Source organism: Equus caballus, chromosome 3 (genome assembly GCF_041296265.1).
Source record: "Equus caballus isolate H_3958 breed thoroughbred chromosome 3, TB-T2T, whole genome shotgun sequence".
Classification (NCBI taxonomy): Eukaryota; Metazoa; Chordata; class Mammalia; order Perissodactyla; family Equidae; genus Equus; species Equus caballus.
In genome coordinates, this window is record NC_091686.1 from 8,787,676 (window position 1) to 8,810,073 (window position 22,398).

The 22,398-nt window shown below is 58.6% G+C and overlaps 1 protein-coding gene across 3 annotated transcripts in view; it reads left to right on the top strand.

Annotated features, from left to right (window-relative positions):
• GNAO1 (G protein subunit alpha o1) overlaps nucleotides 1–22,398 on the top strand; it is a 169,765-nt gene that overhangs the window by 131,255 nt on the left and 16,112 nt on the right. For 2 of the 3 annotated variants that reach the window (XM_023637021.2, XM_003364588.5), the window contains exons 4-6: nucleotides 9,720–9,880; nucleotides 15,456–15,584; nucleotides 17,579–17,708. In XM_023637021.2, coding sequence (XP_023492789.1) covers nucleotides 9,720–9,880; nucleotides 15,456–15,584; nucleotides 17,579–17,708 — 420 coding nt within the window. Of the gene's footprint in view, nucleotides 1–9,719; nucleotides 9,881–15,455; nucleotides 15,585–17,578; nucleotides 17,709–21,631; nucleotides 21,786–22,398 lie in introns of all 3 variants that reach the window. The other variant, XM_001492396.6, reaches the window with a different exon arrangement.

Here is a 22,398-nt window from a genome sequence, read left to right on the forward strand (position 1 = left end):
TGACAGTTAGGGAGCCGTCTGCCGGCCCAGGGCCAGGAAAGCAGGCCCCTGTCTGAGGGGTGAGGGAGTGGGCCCGTTTGCTCCCTGTCGGTGTTCTGAGGCCCAGCTGCAGAGGAGGAGGGCGCTCTCCTGTGTGAGAGAGAATGTGACGTGCATCTCTGTAGATGGACAGGCCTGGGTGGCATGGGTCTGCATTACTAAGTGCCCAGAATGCCCCCTGCCATTCTCCACCTGCTGGACTTGCAGTCTCCAGACCGGGCCTCCAGCAGCTGGGATCCATCTGCCCCCCACCCCTGAGGAACAGGGTGGGCAGCCAAGAAAGGCAGCTGTGCCCACTGGACCTGGCCCTGCCCTCCTCGTCTCTTGGGCTTGGCTTGTCCAGCTCGCGCTCCCACCCCATTGGACTGTGCACTCCTGCCCCCTGGTGGGAGCAGGGCCAACTACAGTGCGTGGGGTGGAGCAGGCAGGACGGAGGCTTTCCCTGCAACTAGAGGCCTGGGTGCGTGCGCGCGCGCGCGCGTGTGTGTGTGTGTGTGTGTGTGTGTGTGTGTGCCCGCATGCACTCACGCTTCACTCAGCCTAAAAGATTAGAGATGGAGGAAAACTCTGAAAGATCCAAAGCAGCTCCTCACATGGAAGGGGTTATTATTATAATTACTATGATTATTGTTATCAAGATTATCATGCTTGCCTGAAAAGTCTCCTGCAGGGCGGGCTTATTCTGTGTCAGCTTGTTGTTTGTGTCTGAGGACTTCATCTTTGCTTATAATAACTAACATTTGCAGGGCTCTTTATGTTGCAAAGCTATGTCACATCCTTAGCCTGTCTCAGCTGCACAAACGACGCTGCAAGGTGGGAACTCACCAGAGAGCAGAGGCTCAGAGAGGTGAAGTGGTCTGTCCGAGGTCACACGGCTAAAAAGCCACAGGGCCAGGTTGAACCTGGGTCACCTGACTGAAGGTCCCTGTTCACTTCCCCGCCGTGTCCTTGGCATCTCATCTCTTGGGAGGGAGGCTCTCATTATGCTTTTAGCTCCAAGCCTCTTTGCTATTGATTGTTTATTGAAGAGTCCACGTTGGCCTAAAGAGAAGGGAAGAGTTCTGAAGACCGAGGTGTTACGTGCAGTTAGCTGTCTCAGTTTCAGATGGTGAGCACACTTGGGCACTTCCGAGTCCCTGGCATGAGTGGAAACGTGTGATGTTCATTGCCAGTGGCTCAGCTGGGCTGATGCCAGCTTCCTGTGGTCACCACTCCCTCCCATCCTGCCCCCCGTTGTGGCAGAAGCACCAGCCACATCTCTGAGAAGGGGGAGCAGGAGATGCTAGGCAGAAGTGGGTGTGAGGGGGCCTGTCTGTGCACTGGCAGGTGGGAGCCAGGGTGCACAGGAGGGCAAGGACCAGTTGGCTGATGGGAGATAGCTGTCTGGAAGCAGAGCCCCTCATGTCTAGATGCCATGGGTAGTCCCACTGATTGTCACCTGGATCGCAGGTGCTGCTTCCCATGCACACTCATGGCCAGTCCCCAGAAGCACATGTCCTCATGGCGGGAGGCCCCTGGCCTGTATACCACAATGTGGGACCACTGTGTACTGCCAGTTCAAGGACATGGCCACCCTCACCACCACCCTGGGCGCCCTGCTACCCCCCAGTGGCCCAGGGTGGCCCATTACTGGGAGGTACCCTGTGCTGAGCTCCCCACCCACCAAACACTAGAACTGTCCGTGGGCCCCATCTCTACCTGCACATCCCTTTCTCCAGATGCTCATGGATACCATGCAGAGGTTTTTGTTAGGGGTTCTCCAGAGTCGTGGGATTTCCCAAAAGTACCTCATCTCCACCCAGAGCAGCTAAGCCATTTCTGTGTCAACATTATGAGTAAGACGCCATTTAACCAGAAAGGTCATCCTGGCTGCAATGAAAAGAAAAGTGAATGCTCTTTTTAAATCACTGATGAGGTAAAAAGAATCCTGCAGGTGTCCTGGGGAAGTCACAAGCTCCACAGAGCCTCCTGATCCCACACCTGTAAGAATGACATCTTGCCTGCGGCTCACATTCAGAAGTGCACAGTCCCAGCCGTGCCCCAGCACGTCCCACCCCTTCCTGCCCTTGGCATCACCAGGGCTGCAGGCTGGCCTTCTGGTCTCTCTGTGGCCTCTGGGCAGCTCAGGAAGTGGGGCAGCAGCACAGCCCACCCCTCGATGCCGTCCCTGTGCTAGTGTCCTCTGTAAGCTTACAGACAGCCCTGTCACAAATGGTGACACCGTCATCTCCGTTTCTCAGGGGAGGACACCAAGCCACAGAAAGATTAAGGCCCTGCTTGAGCTGGGAGCCCAGGCCTGGGTGGCCCCGAGCCTGTGGCCTGAGCCCCCAGAAAGCTGCCTGGAGCAGGACAAGGCAGCCCGAGCAGGGAGTGACCAAAGGGGGTGGTCAGAGGAGGCTCCTCAGAGCAGGGGGGTGGCGTGGTAGCTGGACATCAGAGCACAGGCAGTCCCAGCGGGCAGAGGATGGCCAGGGGAGCATCTGGGCACTTAGTGACTGCCAGACCTATGCCACCCAGCCTGTCCCTCTGAGGAAGTGCACCGGTCATGCTCTCCCCTCCTCTGCAGCTGGGCCTCAGATCAGCAGGGGGCATGGTGGAAAGAGGGGCCCACTCCCTCACCCCTCAGGCAGGGCCTGCCTTCCTGGCCCTGGGCCAGCAGACGGCTCCCTAACTGAGTCTCAGGGGACCTGCTGCCCCCAGAGGCATCTTAGGCGTCTAGGAGGTGTCTCTGTTAGTGTTAATAAGGGGGGCACAGGCCTTTAGTGGCTCGGGCCTGGGTGTGCTGGTGTGACAACATCACAATGAGGAGTGCCCTGTGCCCTCGGCTGTGCAGGGCCCTGCCAGGCACACACGTCAGTAAGCAACCTGTTTAAGCTCCTTCCAGGACTGTCCGGAATCCCACCAAACTGCCTCCCAGGCCCACAACACACCTTGGGCCGTGACAGTCCCATGGCAGAGAGAAGGCCACCCACACAGGAAACACAGCACAGCGCCAGGCCGTGGTCCAGACAGTAAGAGAGGAGGGGAGTCAGATGCTAGAGGAACTGTGTGGGCTGCAGTAATGGGAGGAGTCTTTCTGGAGGAGGTCGGCCTGCAGGTGGCCTCAGCAGACCAGGAAGTGTAATAGTCAGGACTATTTGGGGTGCAAGTGCAAAGATCAACCAAACAAACAAAAACATCCTCAACAGGTTTAAAACAGTTGGGATTAATTGACTTAAGTAACTGCAAAGCCAGAGGTATATGTGGCTGCAGGCGTAGCTGGATCCAGGTGTTGACATGTTATTGTGACTCAGGGTGTCTCCCTCTCTCAGCTCTGCTTTCCTCAGTAATGGCTCCACATTCAGGTGGGCCCTCCCTCTGGGAGTCTCTTTGTCCTAATAGTTTGTACAAATGTCCTGGGGCTGGTTGGGGCAGTGGGGGCTAGTTGTTAATATGGATTCTTTGTCTTCCCCAAACTGTTCACGGAGGCCACCATGATGGATTGACCAGGCCCAGACCATGTGTCCCTCACTGGAACAGGGGACAGAGTGAGCCCCTAAAACTGCTCAGACTGAGTAGGGGAAAGGGTGCTTTCCTTCAAAAAAGCTGGGGCTCTGCTGCCAGAAAACAAGGGGATGGAAGCCATGTGATGGAGAGGATTGAGCAGAGGGTTGGGGCAGGCCCTGCTCTGCCCCTTGAAGCTGGTGGCAGCCATCTCTCCTGTGGCACGGCCTGGGTGGCAGCGAGTGTTTTCTGGGGAAGTTAGCCCCAGCATCTCCACTGAGTAAAACGCCATAAGTCAGGCCTCCTGAGTCTGCCTGAGTCCCTGCGTGTGTCTGTCCTACCTCATGTTGCCCAGACAGTGGGGCATGCTCTGACCAGCAAGAGGCAGCAGTGCCATGGGGCTGTAGCAGGGGAACGGTGTTAGAAAGTGTGGGGGCGCCACTGTCCCAGAAGGAGACCAGGACAGAAAGTTCAGGCCCCGTGTGAGCCCCGTGCCCTCGGTCCCCGAAGGCAGGCAGGCAGGCAAAGGGACAAGGGCCTCCTCTGGCCCTGTTCATGGCTTGCTGAGCCTGGCACCACAGGGCTGGGTCCAGCCTGGCATCCCCACAGTCCTCCGTGGTGTACTGGCAAGACCCCCCTTCCCGCCAAGCCTGACCCTTCCTACCCGTCTCCCTCCCCTCTGCTCAGGGGGCTGGGCTGGGCACAGGTGAGTCCTCAGCTCTGGCCTCAGGCGGCCAGGCATGGTCTGAGATGCAATTCCAGGGCTGCTGGCTGGAGCACAGTAGAGAGGGTAGCCTCAGGTCCAAGCTCTCCTACTTACTAGCTGCGTGATCTTGAGCAAGTTACCTCACCTCTGAGCCTCGGTCTCCCGTCTGTGAAACAGGATGGCCACCTGGGAGAGGCGCTGTCATGATTAAGTTAGGTGCAAATAGCGTTGAAATGGACAAGGTGAAAAGAGTCGGGAGACAGACAGAATGAAGTGAGAAATGGGGGCCATGCCTGGTATTAAAGTGCCAAGGGATCCATCCCACAGGTGCCGCTGAGCACCAGCTGTTCACAAAGCACTGGGCGAGACCCGGGCAGGGTGAGACTTGGCACCTGAGGGGCAGGCACCCGCAGCACCAGCTGTGACATGGTGTGGGCAGTGCACTGTGGGGGCAGACTGCCTGGGGGCATCGAGGATGGCTTCCCAGACACAGTGACACTTGAGACAGGGAAGAGCCAGGTCAAGGAGGATCCGGGCAGACGGAGCACCCTGAGCTGAGATCACGCTGGCTTACTTGGGGAGCAGCAAGAAGGGCTGTGTTCCGAGCGCCTTGAGAGGGAAAGGTGGGAGGAGGTTAGGACAGAGACAGGCAGGGGCTTTGGAGGCCAAGGGAAGGAGTTTGGGATTTAGGAATGAAGGGAAGCTATTGAAAGGGTTTAAACGGGAAGAATTAGTATATCCATTAGGATTGGGTTTGACTGAATATCTGAGACCTGGAAATAATGACTTACATAGGATAGACATTTATTTTAAATGTAGATGGTATGGAGTGTCCACAAAGTTGTCAATGACCTAGGCTGTTTTCAGATCACCGTTCCATGATCCCTAGGGTGTAGACCTTGTCTTCATGATCGAGGTTGGCTGCTGGAGCTCCAACCATCACATCCAAGTTCCAGGCGTTAGGAAGGAGGAAGTGAGAGAAAAAGGGTTCAACCTCCCTTTAAAAAGACTTTTCCAAAGACCTCACTAAACTTTGGCTTACTTTTCATTGAGTAGAACTTTCACTTGGTCACACCTAGCTGCAAGAAAAATTAGGAAATGTAAGCTTGTGGTTGGATATCAGTGTATCCAGTTAAAATTTGGGGGTTCTTTTTCTAAGAGAGAAGAGGAAACGTGATGTTAGGAGGAAATTCACCGTCTCCTGCAGGCTGCTATGTGGGGAACAGACTGGTGAGAAGCAAGGGAGGCAGGGAGCCCTGGGGAGGGGACGAGGGGCAGCCGGGAAAAAGACGGCACGGGCTTGGACTCGGGGATATGCGAGGGGAGATGGGAGAAGCGGACTGATGGGAAACAGATTTGAGAGAAAAAGCACCACACACAGGACATGGGAGGGAAGCGGCAAAACCGAGGATGGCTCCTAGTCTTTGAGTCTGAGCAGCAGGGGCGGGCGGGGCGCTGCCAGCACAGGACGGGCCCTGTGCCACCACCACACCTCGGTGATGTGGAGCTGGGGGGAGAGCCCAGACTTCCAGGCTGTCCACTGGTGACTTCCTGGGAAACCGTCGAGTCCAGCCTTCCCCGGGCTGAGCAGTACGTCCTGCTGGAATGGGATACACAGAATTCCAGGTCAGGCACACAGGAGCCAACATGGGAGTCCAGAGTGGCTTTGTGGAGGCCCATGGCTTATAACTCACACCCTCGCTGTGGCTCTCAGGCGCCCAGATTGGAGGGTCTGTCATCCAGCAGGCAGTCTCGCTCTGCCCACCACCCTGGTCCTGACTCCCTTCTCCCTGATGGAGCAGAAACCGTGAAGGTGGTCCTGAAGGAGGAAGTTTGGGACGGTCCGGCCAGGTTCACTGCCACGTCCCACAGATGGGACAGCCCACTGAGCCAGGGAAGGACAGGCCTTCCCCAGGTCGCCCAGGCGTCGGGCAGAGCAGCGTCAGCACCTCGGCCTCTGGCTCACGGGCCTATTTTTAGCCCCAGGTGGAGCATGCACACCCCTCACCCCCCTGAGTCACCATCTGCCTAAGGCACCCCACGCTCAGGCCCCAGGGCCAGCTTCCCAGGTCGCTGCCCCCAGGGTAGGCTCAGAGGCTGAAGAAACTCATCTCCGAGGCCCGGAACCCTGGAGGCCAGGCTCTGTCGGTGCGCAGCCCTCCAGGTCAGCTGAGGGTGACTCAGGAAACAGAGAGCTGAGGTCTATGGGACACTGTCCCCAGGAAGCTGGGTCTGGCCAGCGTGTGGTCCCGGCCTGCTAGCCTCCTGGCCAGCTGTAGCCTCCTCCCGGGCCAGGCAGTTGGGGGGACACGGCCGCCAGAGCCTCCTGCACCTCATGCAGTAGGCAGGCTGACGCGTAAACAGCTGCGGAGCAGATAGCTCAATCCTGGAAGAGACCCCGCGGAGGCTTTGGCCCCACGGACCTTCGTACAGAAACTTTTGTCATCAGCCACAAGTCTTCCGGGCGCTGACCTCCTTTGCTTTGTGTCTGTCCCACCCCAAAGAACACCTACAGATTTTTAGCTGCTCCCACTCACTTCCGTGCCACGGGGGGCTGGGGCATCTGTCTCTCCTCCGGCTCCATCAGATGGCTGGGGGGTCAAAAGGGCTTGAGAATGGAGTAATGGTGTAGTGATAATTACTGTGCCCATGAATAAAAGACCCCGATTCTGGAGGGCCCGAGAGGTCAGGGAGAAGGCGGGCCTGGCAGGCCTCACTCCTGGCCCCCACCAGGGCCCCGTCCCACCATGGGCCCCAGCCCGTGCTGGCTGAAACCGGGGGAAGATGGCTGGAGGACAGGTCCCAGGAGTGCTGGCACCAACGGTCCAGCCCAGGTAGACCCACTAGGGCCCACTCTGCCCCCTGGGTCTGCCTCCCCGAGTGCTGTCTGGGGCCTGGTTTGTATAAGGGGCCAGGCCACAGAGAGGGTGAGGGGGCCTGAACACTTTGATGCTTTCCTGCTTCTTTCTGGTAGCTTCTTTCCTAGGGGCTTCTCCATGAGTGGGACATGGTCTTGATGACACCACTGAGTGTGGGACATGTCCTCTTAAGCTCACCCCACTGAAAACTCCCAAGGAAGGACCACAGTAGGCCCAGCATGGATCATGTGCCCAACAGCTGCCTCATCCCCCCTTCTAGGCCTGGGCTTCCCTCACCTGCCTTCCCAGGCCCCTGACCTGGACGGGAAGCTGGCCTGGGCCCCGCTGGACTGGGCTTCTGGACGTGAGGGGTCCAGCACGCTCCCATGCCCCCTCCTCGCCTGGCCTTGCGCTCCCACCTGCACCTGTTTCACTGTCACTGGGATGCTCCAGTGCCCAGCAGGTGGACCATGGTGCCTGGGGTGGGCAGTGGCCACAAGGCAGAGGTGTTCTTCAGCGCCCACTGGGGGATTGCATGCCAGAGGGCCCACGTGGGTGGCTGTCTTCTGGCTTTTGGGTCACAACAGTGGTCTGAGCAAGGCCCTGTCACGCAGAGAATTATGTGAAGACTCAGCAGACAAGTTTGCCTGGGGCCTGGGCTCAGACAGGCACCGTGTTGTCCTGGTTTGGGTTCCTCTAGGAGCCAACCCTGAGACAAGGATTTGGGTGAGACAAGGAGTTTATGTGGGAGGTCATTTCAGTAGGCACCGAGGGAGGGGGACATGACACGGGGAAGGGAGGGAAAGAGTAAGGGATAAAGGAGGCAGTAATGGGTGGGCTGCAGCTTTGGGCAGCTGGGGCTCAGGCCCCCTTGTGATCCTCTGAGACACTCCAAGACATCTCAGAATCATCTCCCTGTGAGGGCAAGGAAATCAGGGTATTTGCCCACCAACTCCTGTCTGTCCTGGGCTCTAACTCCCAAACTTTGCAGTCTGGAGCAGCCCAGGGGCAGAGGCAGGAGCCCTCCCTCTGCAGGGCCCTCTGGAGGCAGCCTTCGGGCAGCCCCCAGTGTGTGCACGGGCTCCGCAGCAGCTCTGTTGCACACTCACCTGCTCCAACCTGGACGTTAAAAGCAGCGGTCATCTGAGATGGAGCACGGACCTTCTGGTTAATGCACGTCCCCCTCTGTGTGGACCCCTCCCTCCATCAGCATCGTTTGCTGTAGTCAGCGACTGCTGTCAGTGCCATGGGGGGTCTCATCACAGAGGCTGGTCTTGGAGTCAGAGGCTTCTGATCTGGAGCCCCAGCCCTGCCACTTACGACCTGTGACTGTAGGTGAGGGCCTGCCTCTCTCTGACCCTCAGCTTCTCGACCTGTAAAATGAGGATAGTGGCACAGTGACCACTGTGCTAGTTAGTTATTGCCACAACGGTACCATCTAACAAGCTTCCCCTAACTCAGTCCCTTAAAACAGCAATCATTTCTCGTCATGGCCAGGGGTTCAGCCTTTCCCACAGCTCCTACAGCTCCCTCGGGAGGTGGTTGTGAAATTCTAAGGAAGCTGCGTGTGTGCACAGGAGCGTCCTTTGGAAACTGTAAGGTGCCACATGCCTGTGCAAGGTGCTAGTGATGGTGAAGCCTGTGACTTCTCCAGGAGCCTCAAAGACCATTACCTTCCTGGCTTTCGTGTTACGTGTATTTGATGGCAGCCTTTGAAACGGGGTGACCCTGTTTGGTATCAAAGATGAGGGGAACAGGGAAAGTACCCGTTAACTATGGAACGCTTTTATGCCGTTCCAGCCGAGTCCCGGCCTCCATGTGTGTGCACATTACACCCCCCCACCCAGGGGGGAAGGGCAGGAGGCAGAGAAAGGGTGGCCTCCCTATCTCGTTACACATTCCCGACTCTTCTCGTCTGGACTCCCCCAGCCTCCAGGGAAAGGCAGGCCAAAGGTCAAGGGCAAATAAGTAACTAAAACTTAATAAAATTAAGTTTTAACTTTGGGCCATCCAAGGGCCTAAGCTCTGAAGATTTAATACGGATGTCAGGCATTTTTACCTGAAGCGAGAACGAACATCTTCACCCCCAACCCCCGAAACCCAAGGTACAGCTCCTCTAGGGCCCGGGCCCCAGCTAACTGGAATTCCCACAGAACCAAAATGCCCTGCTCCCTGATCTAGCCCAGTTCTGCCCACTTTACTCCACCTGGGTGAGAAGTATAGAAAATTAGAACGTTAGCCAAGAACAGTGGTTTTCTCCCCACCAACAAATTATGCAAAACCCCAGTTTTCGAAGAGTTGAAAGCAGAGCCGCTCTGGTTGAGTTGGGGGGCGGAGAAGAGAGCCCTCGCACTCTGCCCTGCTGTGCACAGAAGCCCCTCAGGCTGCGTGGGGCCTGGTGGGGAGCTGCCGCTCTAGGACCCACCCTGTGACAGACGGCCCTGGAAGCGCTCGTCCCCCGGGGCCCTGGCAGTCAGACTGCACGGGCTGCAGGTGTGGGCGTGTTCGGCTGGTGGCCCGCTTCTCCTGACCAGGCCAAGGGCTGAGCCGTTGTCCCTGTGCCCTGGAAGGTGCCCAGCCAGGGCTTCTGTCCCCAGTGAGGCCTCAAAGCCACCATCCGTCTCTCCTCACAGGCCGACGCCAAGATGGTGTGTGACGTGGTGAGTCGGATGGAAGACACCGAGCCCTTCTCTGCAGAGCTGCTTTCCGCCATGATGCGACTCTGGGGCGACTCAGGAATCCAGGAGTGCTTCAACAGGTCTCGGGAGTATCAGCTCAACGACTCCGCCAAATAGTGAGTGCCGGCAGGAGGCGCCAGCAGTGATGCAGGCGCGGGAGGGGGTGGAGGGCCCCTGGGCCGGCCTGGGAGCTGCTGTGGGATGTTCCCGCAGGTGTCTGGGAGGGAGGGGAGGCACCCGTAGGGCCGGCCGTCACCTGCTTGCTCTGGAGAGGGCCTGGCCCCCCAGAAGGAGGGTTTTCAGTGTGGCAACTTTTTTTTCCTGGAGAACCCCTGACCCCATAAATACAAATCAAGAGCCATATAGGCAGAAAATAACTTATATGGCACCATTTTGTTTTATTTTAGAGAAAATAATAAACTTTGGATTCCTCTATCTTTAAAATTAAAAATAAGGACGATGTAATCCATCCAATAAATATAATAAATAATCAAACGTACTTTAATACTGTTATAACTAAATAAGGGGAAGGAAAGAAGTGAGAAGGGGAGAAGGGAAGAGAGGGGGAGGGAAGAAGAGGCGATGAAGGGGTGGAAGGATGCTCAGTGAAGCCAGAGAGGGTTGAAAGGAAGGGCAGAGGCGGCCTGCGGGCCCTTCCTGCAACAGCCGGACCACAGGGCTGCAGCTTCGTCACTCCAGGTGACTCTGAGGTCGTAAGGTTACAGGCCCTTGGCTCCTGGATCAGAGGCCCCAGACCCCTGGCATGGTTCTCCTTCATTGAGGACATGTTTTCCGTCTTGAGGACATTGGGATTGCACCCCAGCTTTCAGGAAATGCACCCCAATTTTGCAGTCTTGTGCCCAGCTTTTCAGTGGGAGCCTCTGGGCTTAAACTCGCTGTCTTAGGATGCATGTGCTCTGACACTGATCTGCTGGCTGAGTCAGTGTGCTCAGCCGGGGCCACTTTGCTCCTAGGAGACACTCTTGATTATGCTGACTAGGGACTAGGCGTCTAGTGGGTAGAGGCCGGGGGTGATGCTGAACATCCCACAGTACACAGGACGGCCCCCACAACAAAAACTTCTCTGGCCCCAAAACGTCAATAGTGCCAAAATTAAGAAGCCCTGATCTACCTGATGCTGATGTACCGGAGGCCAGGGCCGAGACAACAGCATTCACTAATGGGTGTTGGGACGTTTCCATTGGCCGTGATGACGGCTAACACGCTTGAGACTTGAGAGAGGCCAGAGCGTCTTCCCATTTCGGCACGCCTGGATTGTCCATGGGGCAAGTGCTTCGGTCCTGTGTCCCACGTGGTAGCGACCCGGGCCCCAGGCCCTGATGAGCCCCCAGGGGCACCTTGGTGGGCAGGGGAGTGAGGTTCAAATCCACAGCTGTGTGTGCACTCAAATTGCAGACCTGGGTCTTCCCCTGAGCCATTCAGGCCAGAGAGCCCCCCTCGCTGCTCTCCCCCCGCCCGCTGCTGGCCCAAGTCCAGGGCCTTCCCATCCCCCCACTACCCTTGGGGCCCCTTGGCATCAAATCATGCTCCCCACCTAAATTTTTACCCATTTAACTAATTGTAACATGAATCCGTTACAAAAACAATTTTTTTAATTGAGATTCATAATAGTTTACATCATTGTGAAATTTCAGTTGTACATTATTTCTTGTCTGTCACCCCAAAAAATTTTTGAACAATATAGAAATGCATAAAATTACTAGTAAACTCCCCCTCCCAGGCCTTTCCTCCTCCTACTTTGAACTATTTCCATTTATTTGTTCCAGTGGTGTCCAAAAAAACCTGAGCCCTCAACTTTAAAGGGTATTTAATCACCTGCAGCTGTGAAACTTGAATTCGGCTCATCTTCCTCCCTCCTGTCCTCTCTCCTTTCTTCCCTTCCTCCCTCCCTCCCTCCCTCCCTCTCTTCCTTCCTTCCATCCTCACTCCCTTCCTTCCTTCCTCCCTCCCTCCCTCGCTTCCTTCCTCCCTCCCTTCCTTCTTTCCTTCCATCCTCCCTCCCTCCCTCCTTTTTTCCTTCCTGCCTCCTCTCTTCCCCACGTCCACTCCCAGGGTTTTGCTAGATGATTATTTTTAGTTCTTCTGGTGGTTACCTTTATAGCTTAAAATAAGAAGCTTGAGTCAGTATTTGTCAACTCCCCACCAAGTAAGCTGAGGAATCTGCCTTCCTTCTCCCCCTCTCCTCCTCTGCCCGCCTCCCTCGAAATTTCCCACTGCCCACATCATGGTACTGCACTCTGCTGTGTCGCCCACCGTGGGGTCTTCTGTGTCTTGTCTCTGGGGCAGGTTCCACGCAGGCGGGGGAGGGAACCCACAGGCTGTTGGGTTCGGAAGGGCCCTAAACACTCTCTGGTCCATACTTGCTTTGCTGTTGTTGTTATCGGCTCAATCTTGTCTTCTGGGCCCAACATATAAAACAGTTAAAAGTGCATTAGTTGCAATAGGAGGGAGCAGGAGGCCTAATCAGGCTGTCACAGGGTTCCAGGGGGCGCCTCGTACATCTCAGACTGCGAATGGCTCCCCAAGGTCCAATCCTCTCACTTTGCAGGTGAGGGCACAGGGCTCCGAGGGGAAGACGGGGTGGGCTCTCGCTCTCAGGGCGCCCTGGGCCTCTGTGAAGTGGCTGGCTCTCCCCTCTCCCATCTGAATGATGGCTCTGAGACAGGTCCCAGGAACCCAGAAACCCGAGCGCAGCCAAGCAGGGGCTGTAAAGACAGTTCTGTGGTTCGTTTCAGGTTGCTTTTTCTCAAACCCAGTCCCCCACTGAGAGTCAGTGCTTGCTGTCCAAGCTTCTCCCCTCCCCTTCTCCCTGCATCCCACCCCCAGGCCGTCACTCCTGTGCCCTGCAGAGACTGCACTGGCAAGGGCGCCCCAGGCCTGTGCTCAGCCTTCCGTGGTCAGGCTTCCTGCGGGGGCTGCAGCTCGCAGCAGCATTGGCCGCCTCCTTGCAGCACCGTCCACTCAGCTCCTGGGCCTCAGATGTCCTCACTGGCCACCCTTTCTCAGACCCCTCACCGCTTCCTGCTGGTCGCCTCTCTGGAGGCCCTGAGTGCAGCCCCTGAGCCTCTCCTGCCCACACTGAGCACCTGGTAACCTCCAGCCTCATTGCTTTAGATTTCTCGTCTATCCGGGCAATGCTCAAATTTAAATGGCCAGCCCAGCCCTCCCTCCTGAGTTCTGCCTACTCAGTGTCCATTTGGGCATCTTCGTGCGTCTCAAATTGATTCTTGCCAACTGGACTCCTGCCCCCTCGCTCCCCCGTACCTGCTCCGCCTGCGCCCCTCCTGCCACGAGCAGCTTCCTCTGCCACTCTGAGGCTTTCACTGGCTCGTCCCCCATCCCACTTCTCATCCCTGCACAGCTACCACTGTGGCATGACTGCCACCACCTGTCACCTGATTACCACAGCTCCTAAGGGGCTCCCTGCCCCTCCCTCCCCATCTGCTCTCTGTACAGGAGCAGAGCCATTTTCCAATGCTCTTCTGGTCAGAAGCTTCCAGGGCTCCCATCTCAGAGTAAAAACCAAGTCCTCACAGTGACCCCCAGGCCGTGTGCTGGGCCCCACCCTCGCCTCCATCACCCTGCTCCAGTCCCACTGCTACCTGCTCCCACCACCCATGCTTCCTACCTCACCATCCTTGATGCTTCCTGGCGCCCGCTCCACCTCCCCCACTCCAGGCCTCTGTACCTGTGAGGCCTTCTGCTGCACCCCAGGAGGCTCACTCCCTCACTCCCCTCCGTCTCCACTTGACCGTGACCCTGGCTGAGAAGCACCCCCAACCATCCTGTATCAAGTAACAGCCTCCCGTTGGCCGCCCCAGCCTGACAGCCTGATTCCGTCCTCCTGACACCTACCACCTCCTGACATGGTCTGTATCTTAGGTCCCTGTTAATTATCCCACACAGACACACACACGAAGAGAGGCTCCAGGAAGGTCAGGCTTGTCGTCTTGTTCATTGCCGCGTCCCAGCACTGGGACAGCGGGTAGGTGGAACCTACAGTAGGTGCACACTCCACTTTGCTCGCCCTCCCTCCTGGGGACAGCTCCCTGCGTGAGACTCGGCTGGCACACACAGGCAGAGGGCCAGCTTGTCTGTCTAAAGGAGCTTGGATAGGAGGGCCAAGACCAGAGGCTCCCCAGACCTGGGGGCCAGCAGGAAACGACAGGAGGGGGTCATTTTGAAACCAGCACCGGCTCTAAGCAGAGGCACTGGGAACGGGGAAGGGACCTGCACAGAGGGGTTGGGAGGATTGCGAGGTGCTAGGCGGGGCTTCTCCAGGCTGAGACCAGAGCCCGCACCCACGGGCCTGGGAGGGGCTCTGACGGGGCCGGAGCTTCCAGGTCTGCTCTGGAGCCTCAGTCCTGTCCTTCCACAGAGGAGAGGAGGCTGGAGCCTGTTCAAGAGCACTGGCTCTGGCATCAGGCAGGCCCAGGCTCAGATGCCAGCAGCGTCCCCTTTCCAGCAATGATTCAGGCTTACCCTCCCTGAGCCTGGGAACCCACCATTTGGTTTTATTTCTTTGGGGAAGATTCTCACAAGGATTGGAGCCAGGGCTGGGGTATTGGGTTTCCAGTGGACACCCTCATTGGTGAAGGCGTCCACTCTTCCCAGCCTTGTAGACGTCCACAAGCCAGGGAGCCGGCCCCCAGAAGGTGCTGGGGCAAGTGTTGATAAAGTGCGGCCCCTCCGCTTGTAACCTGGGACCCCACGTCATCCCATGGCTCGGATACTCAGGGCTCCTCCCCTATGGGCTGTGTGCAGTTCCCCACCCCCAGGCAAGAGGAGTGGGTGGCCCAGGTGGCTCTATAGATGACTGAATCTTCCCGCAGGCCTGGCCTCGCTCCCTCTTTCTTAGCTTCCCAGATCCCACCATAGCCTTGGGTTCAGACCTAACCCATACAGACCCCAAAGCCCTTCCGGGTGCTTAGCCTGGACGGTGACATGCAAAGGCCTGGCCTGTCTCCAGGGCAAGTGGTGGCGTGGGAGGAGAGCCCTCATGCCAGAGACCTGGGCCCCAGCAAGGCCTGGCCACTGCCCAGCTGTGTGGCCTCTGAGCCTCCCTTCCGAGGGCATCAAATGAGAGGATGCGCACAGAGCCCTGGGTAACTCCAGGGAAGTATGGGTCAGGCGGGTGGGGGCTCGGGGCCTCGTGGAAGCGCTGCAGAGCCCTGGCCCGAGCGTGCACTCGAGCCTGCTGGCTGGCTTCAGGCCCTGCTGACAGCCAGGCGTGGTACCTACTTTCATTGCTCTCTTTTTTAATCTATAAAATAGCACATTTAACTGGGTTATTAAGGAAGAAACAGGATCCCACATGTCGAGAAGAGAACCTAACTGCTGCCATTGTTATTTTAAGATGAGGAAATGTCACAATGGCATGGTAAACATGTTAGTCTCGTTGAAAAGTCCCATCTTGTCTCAGCGTCCCTGGAACTGTGCACAGAGCCCCTTTCGGTCTGAATTAGATGCTCTGAGAATGTGAGGCCAGGACGTAAGCTCCCCACCTGTCACCATCCCACCCCATTGCCCCCGGCCCTGGACGAGGTGGTGCCATCATCCCACTGGTGGCTCTCCAGGGGCCCTGGCGGGACAGGGCTGTGAGCGGGTGCCCAGCATGCCCCAGGCAGTGCCCAGCACCTGGTCCATGGTCCCTGTGTGTTGCCATCCCAGCTACCTGGACAGCCTGGATCGGATCGGGGCCGCTGACTACCAGCCCACCGAGCAGGACATCCTCCGAACCAGGGTCAAAACCACCGGCATCGTAGAAACCCACTTCACCTTCAAGAACCTTCACTTCAGGTGAGGCCCAAGGCGACTGCCGAGCCCTGGGGCGGGCGCCAGGAGGTGGCGGATGCAGCCTTTCGGCCTCAGCTCATCTGGAGCCCCCAGATATCGCCCTGCCTCGGGGAGCTTTCATGCTGGGACAGGAGTTAGGCATGAGAAGGGGTCATATCTGTCTCTATGTTTGTTTTCACCAAGGGCAGGGGCTGGGGTGAGCAGGGAGGCTTCCTGGAAGAGGAGTCCTGGAGAGTAGAGCTCTGAGGAGCAGGGAGGGTTAAAGGGACAAAGGAGGGGGGGCCTGTCTCTGGGTGACTTATGAGGAGGAAGAGGAGGGGGCGGATCACCCAGGTGGCCCCCGCAAGGCCACCTTGTAGGGAGGGGTGAGGAATGAGGATGGGTAAGCCCAAGCCATATCTGTGACACCCTGGGGACCCACGTAATCCCAGATCTGGAAGGGGCTTAGGGATCAGCTGACCCACCCTCCCCTGGTACATATGGGGAAACTGAGGCCTGGGACGAGCAAGGCTGCCCCAAGCCCAGGGGCTCTGAGCACCTCAGAACAGGGCCTGAGGTGTGAGGCTGGACTTCTCAGGCTCTGCTGGTGGGCTGTGTCCCCACGTGGGGTAACTTCATGCACTGAGGCCTGGGAGGCCCTGTTCTGCCCCCACCTGCCTTCAGGTGTGGTTCAGGGTGTTGGGTAGAGCAGGAGCGGCCAGGAGGGCAGGGACTGCGGGCAGGTAGAGAGTGTAAGGCCCCATTCCTGGCCCCTGGCCTGCCCAGGAGGGCTGGATGCCAGACCGCTTGCCACCCACCTCCCCAGCCCCTGCTCCTGTGCAGAGTGAGGGGCCGAGGTTCTGTCCCCAGGCCTTGGGCCCATGGGCAGCCTCTCTGCGGGGCCATGGGAGCCACACTGGGCGCGGGGGGCTTCCCGACCTCTCCTGAACCTAGAGTGCAGCAGTGGGCAGGCGGCCCCCGCAAGCTGCCTCCTGCCTCCTAGTGGCCTCAGTTTCTGCCACTCTCCCCTTGGGGCACAGGGTGGGCTCCTGGGCTCGGCGCTGCCCACAGGCAGAGTCCGAGAGTAAGCATGTGGAGGGGGCCCCGAGGCCATCCATCGGCCAACGGCCTGTATTTCAGATGGGGAAGCAGGAGCCAAGGGAGGCGGGACAGCAGCGGAAGCAGACCTGTCTCCTCCTCCAAGCCCACTCTGGTCTGTGCCTGGGCTGCCCTCCTCTGCCTGGAGGGCCCAGGGTCTCTGTGCACACGGGGTCAGGGCCAACCACACCGGCAGCTGTGTGCCCCAGGCTTCCCAGGCCTGGGAGGCTGCAGACCTTGACTGAGGGCGCTGGGCTGAGAGACTGACCTCCTACTTCCAGGACGTCCGCCCCACCTGCCCACGGTCTCTTCTCACAGCCCTCCTGCCCCCTGGAGGATGGCGTCTGAGATGGGGAGAGGCAGGCAGCCCTCTGCAGGGAGAGGTGGCACAGAGCAGAACTAAGAGGCTTTGTCTACAGACAGACCTGGGTCAGACCCCGGCTCTACCAGGCCTGCTCTCACCAGCACCCTGGGCATTTAACCCCTAGAGGCCTCACTTTCCTTCATGTAACAGGTGACAGTGCCTGCCTGCCTCCCTCCCCAGCTGGTTTGGACATTGCTCAGACCACAGGCATGAACGGACATGCTTCAAAAGCCAGGAACAGGACGTGCATGTTACCCTGCGAGGAGGGCCTTGCAGAGGCGTTTCTCAGGGGCCAGCGGAGGTGCATCCCTCACGAAAATGCTTGAGATGCAAGGGCAGGTCCTTGAGTCACTCTGTGTGAGCACAGCCCAGTCATGGGACAGACTGCAGTGATGGCTGCCCCCGCCCGCTGGGTGGCAGTGGTCAGCAGGGCTCCTGGGAAGGCTCAGGCCATGTGCCCAGGCCCCTCCCCCTCCTGCCCCACAGCTTGACCTGGCGTCCCCCACCTCTCTGGGCCCCACCGCCCACTACTCCCAGCTTCCCTGTCTCCCCACAGGCTGTTCGACGTCGGGGGCCAACGATCTGAACGCAAGAAGTGGATCCACTGCTTCGAGGACGTCACGGCCATCATCTTCTGCGTCGCACTCAGCGGCTATGACCAGGTGCTCCACGAAGACGAGACCACGGTGAGTGGCCCTGGCCCGCCTGGCCAGAGGGGGCACTGGGAAGACCTGCTGCACTGGCCTCAGTGGCCCACGGTGGCTCTGGGACAGGGCCAGCTGCAGGAGCCAGGTTCCAATGTCGGGTGGGCCATGCCCGTTCTCTCTTGACTATATTGCTGGGCAAATAGCTCATGATATCAGTGCAGAAAAGGCCACCACGGGCCGCCCTGGCTCTGGGGCTGTATGCAGACTGACCACAAACGTCTACAGACTTCAGGTCTTGGTCAGTGAGAGGATCTTCGGTAAACAGCAGAGTCATAGAGGTCGTCAGGCCAGAGCCACATTAAACCAACCCTAGAAGAAACCAGGGTGCAGCCAAGCAGGCATGCACCTGAGACAGAATTAGCAGTTCTTAGCCCTGACAGCCCCCCCGAGTGCCAGCCGGGCTTCTCCAGCAGAGGCCTGTGGGCCTGGCAGCGGGAAGGGCAGCCGGGCGTGTGGCATGCTGGTAAGTGACGACTGGGGCGCTGGGCCCCTCCTTGGAGGACACGAGCCTGGGTTCCCACCTGCCATCAATGAGTCATTCTGTCTGGGGCCTCAGAGAGCTGCCAGCCTGGCTTCAAAGGGGTGCTTACCTGGAGAGAGGGCTGCCCTTCTCTGGGCCGAGTGCTGGCGTGCTGCCCAGTTCAGGCAGCACCCTCTCTGCCTCAGTTGCTGTGTCTGTCACAGGGGGCGATAGCCGTCCCTACCTTTTGGGGCTGTGAGCGATGAACTGAGGGAATCACGGGACGTACTTGGAACAGTTTCTGGCACAGCAGCGCCGACTTGGTGGTTGTACCGTCACTGGGACTGTCCTGAACTCGGGGTCCACTGAGCCGGCCCCGTCTGGGCTGCAGCCCACAGGGCGGTGGGCCTGTCTGCAGGGCCCTGTCACGGAAGCTGGTTATTGGAGTGGGGCACCCACAGGGTCACCAGAGTCAAGCCCGCAGCACCTCTCGGGGTGGGGCTCCGGGCCTGTGGGGTCCCGCCCTTGGCCTTCTTCAGCGCCTCTGTCTGGCGCACACAGACCCTGGCCCCAGGCCTCTCAGAGGCAGCACTGAGGGCTGGCGGTGGGGCTTGAGCAAGGTCTGTCTTCTCTCTGGTCTGTTTCCTTATCCGTCCTGGGCTGCTGGTCCCACGGGGCTTCCATAAGGGTCTGATGGGCTGTGGGGTGTGGGCCACGGAGGGCAGTGCTGTGGGGAGGAGGCGCCGCCGTCGTGAGGGACTCACTCGGCCGTGGGGCTTTCGGCGCATCCAGGGAGCTGGAGCTGCCGGCTGGGTGGGTGAGTCGGACTCGCACCCCGTCCTGGCTCGTCCACCTTCTCTTCCTCTTTCAGGCCCAGCTGCACCCCTGAGTTGGGCTTCAGCAAAGACCCCCAAGCCCTGCCTTGTCCCAGGGGAGGCTCTGGGTGGCCTCAACTGTGCAGTTCTTTCTGGTGAAACTGTCATCGTTCTTGGTGGCCTCTGCAGGCTGTGGCATCCAAGGGTCACCCGGAGTGGAGGGTGGGGTGGGAGTAGACTCATGCCCTGGGTCATGTTTGTACCTGGACTCACTGACCACCCAAAGCCCAGGCCGGCCCCTGGCTGCCCCCAACAATGCGTCGGCACCCAGGGACTGCCCTGGCAGGCACATCTTTCACTCTTCCATTGGTCGACTGCTTTTCCGGCCACTGTTCATGGTCCACTTGGCCTCCTGTGTGGTCTGCGCTCCTCTTGGCTCATGTTTTCTCCTGTATCACCTGGGAGTGGGAAGCAGGGCTGTGCCTTGAGTGCGACGCTGATCCAACCATGGGTTTCAAAGAGGGTGGAGGGACCCTTCTCACTGGGCAGACCTCTCACCTGGGACCTGTCCTGCCAGGCCTGCAGACAGCTCAAACCAAGTCCCAGGCCCTCTGCAGGTGCTCTCCAGCCGTTGCTCTGAGCAGGGCCCACGTCCTGGGATGCTTTCCCTCTGGGCTCCTCCGCCTTCCTCACGCCTTCCTGCCTTACTGTTCCTCTCTCACCTTCCCCACCTCCATCCTGCTCCAGTTTCCCTTGTCCTTCTTCACGAGGGCTGGAGCAGAGGACCTTGGGGAAACAAAGGCACATGGGCCAGGACAGGCTCCTCCTGAGGCCCTTTCCACCCCAAAGCGGGCCACCTACGCAGCCCAGGAAAGAGCAGCAGCCCCTCCAGGGACGGGAATTGGCTTCACAACAGCCCACAAAGCTCGTTGCCACGGTGGCAACAAGAACAACATCGTCACTGCAGAACTAAGCAAACGTCTGAGTGTCCAGGACACGTGGCGGCGTTGGGCAGCCGGGGAGCCGACGGATCTGGCCCAGGGCCCAGTGCTGCCTCTGCCGCTGTCCACCCTCTCCCGGCCTCCGCTTCCTCCCCCGTGGAAGGGCCGTGGCGGCTGTGAGGACTGCTGGGCTCGGAGCTGCAGGAGTGCCTGTGCTCAGGCCTCCACTCAGTAAGCGGCAGTCGTCTGGCTCTTCTGTCCAGGCACACGGCTAAAGGACACGTTCTGGGATACAGATGCTCTGCCCCCAGGAGGCAAGAGGAAGGCCCCGCTGATCAGTCCTGGTCCTCAGACTTCCTCTCTAGCCCTGCGCTTCCCGCCCCGGCCTGGGGCGCGTGTTGGGGCTGCCAAGACAAAGGCGGCTCCTGGAGCTCGGCCAGGAGCCCTGGGGCTCATGGCTGCTTGCCTACCACCAGCCACCCTGCCCACCTCGCCCTGGGACCCCAAGGGCCTCATCCTGTCCTTGTACCTCAGGCCTGTGGCTCCAGCGGCACTGGGCCTCAGCTTGCCACAACTTCACCACCACCACATCCATCACCACCGCCTGCAGGGCCTTAACTTGCCAAACCAAGGCCAAAACCATGAGCAGAGTCTGAGAGACCCTCCAGGCTGGGCAGGTATGAAGCACCTCCCTCCAGTCGGAACTATCAGCTAAGAGTTGAAAGCAGCAGGTTCTCGGGGCGCCACGGGTGACTTTGCTGTGACTGTCTGCCCTGTCCACTCTTGTGTCCCACACTCCTCACCAGCCACTCGGCTCAGGTTGGTCCTTTCCACCCACCTTCCAGCTCCAGCCACGCAGTGCACAGTCACGGGGCAGCCGTGGCCTCTTTGAGCCTGCACAGGGCCTCAAGTGGACTGGCCTTGACTTCCTGGTCCCAGACTGGTTGAACCAATTTTTCGGGTTTTTTCTCTCTCTTTCTCTCATAGTTTCTGCTGGGTTTTTATCTTCCTCTCTGTTTTAATCTGTTTTGCTGGGTTTCATCTTGGGGTTCCTCCAGCCCCTCTACTGAGAAACCAGCTCACCAGAGCCGCCCCCAGCCCAGCCATGGCCCAGCCAACCAGCCCAGTCCCCCAACCACATCAAGGCCACAGCAAGATCACCCCCCCAGATGCTGTCCCCCTGGTGTCTGCTTCCAACTCTGGATTAATTCGAGGATCTTAGTCCTCGGTTAATGTCTCCCTTCTGAATGCGTGCACCCTCCCACCCCGGCTGGCAAAACCCAATGAGACCCGGGTAGAGAAATCTGCATGGCCCGCGGTTCTGCGTAGACGTGTTGGATGGTGGTGCGGCCCCACCCGCCCCTGCGTGCATGGTGCATGTCCTCTCCATGAGCCAGAGTCCTTCCAGTGACCTTGCTGCCCCCACCCTGGGTCAGCCCTCTTGGCGGGGGGTGGGGGCAGCATTCCACATCCTGCCCACCCCACTCCACCCCACCCTGTCTGTGTGTGGAATGAAGCAGGAACCACATCCCGTTTGTCCTTGTGGGTCCCCCGTCTCCGTCCCTTGGTGATGCGTTCAGCCGCGTTGGTGGACCTGTCCTTTGCTTGTCCCGCTGTGTCGGCAGCCGCGGTGGGTCGGGGCCCCGGGTGCTGCCAGCCCTCACTTGCCTCTCCGCTCTGTTGCAGAACCGCATGCACGAATCCCTGAAGCTTTTCGACAGCATCTGCAACAACAAATGGTTCACAGACACGTCCATCATCCTGTTTCTTAACAAGAAGGACATATTTGAAGAGAAGATCAAGAAGTCCCCGCTAACCATCTGCTTTCCTGAGTACACAGGTAGACTCCCAACCCCGCAGGGACAGCAGAAATTCCTGAGGGAGCAGGCCCCTTTTCCAAGCTCAGAACACTTTTACCGCACTCTGCGGATGCACCAGATTCCACCACGGGGAATCCAGTAGAAAACCAGAGACGGGCCTCTCCACCCGAGAAGGTGCTGTAGTAAGGGGGCCAGGCAGCCAGCTGGGCCCTCCTGCTCGGGGGAAGCAGGGTTGCAATTCTGACTCTGCTGCTTACGAGCTGTGTGGTCCCAGCAGCTTCTTGGAGCCTCAGCTTGATCATCTATAAATAGAGATTATCAGTAAGGTGGCGACACCAGGGTGATGAGGGGGTTCAGATCGGGGGCTTTGAGTCAGGCAGCCCAGGGTTCATGCCCCAGCTCTGCCATTCAAGCAGGTCACATGACCTCTCAGAGTCCCAGTTTTCATGTCTGAGATGGGGATGATCGGGATGATGTCCACCCTGCCCTCAGACTTGCTGGGAGCATAGAGGAGCTCACGGACGGCAGTGTGGCCGCTAGCAAGTGCTCACGAAACCTCTGCTCCAATTATTCGAACCAGGATTTTAACTAACAAGTATTGTAATGACACCTCCCACACGGGCAGTTATGAGA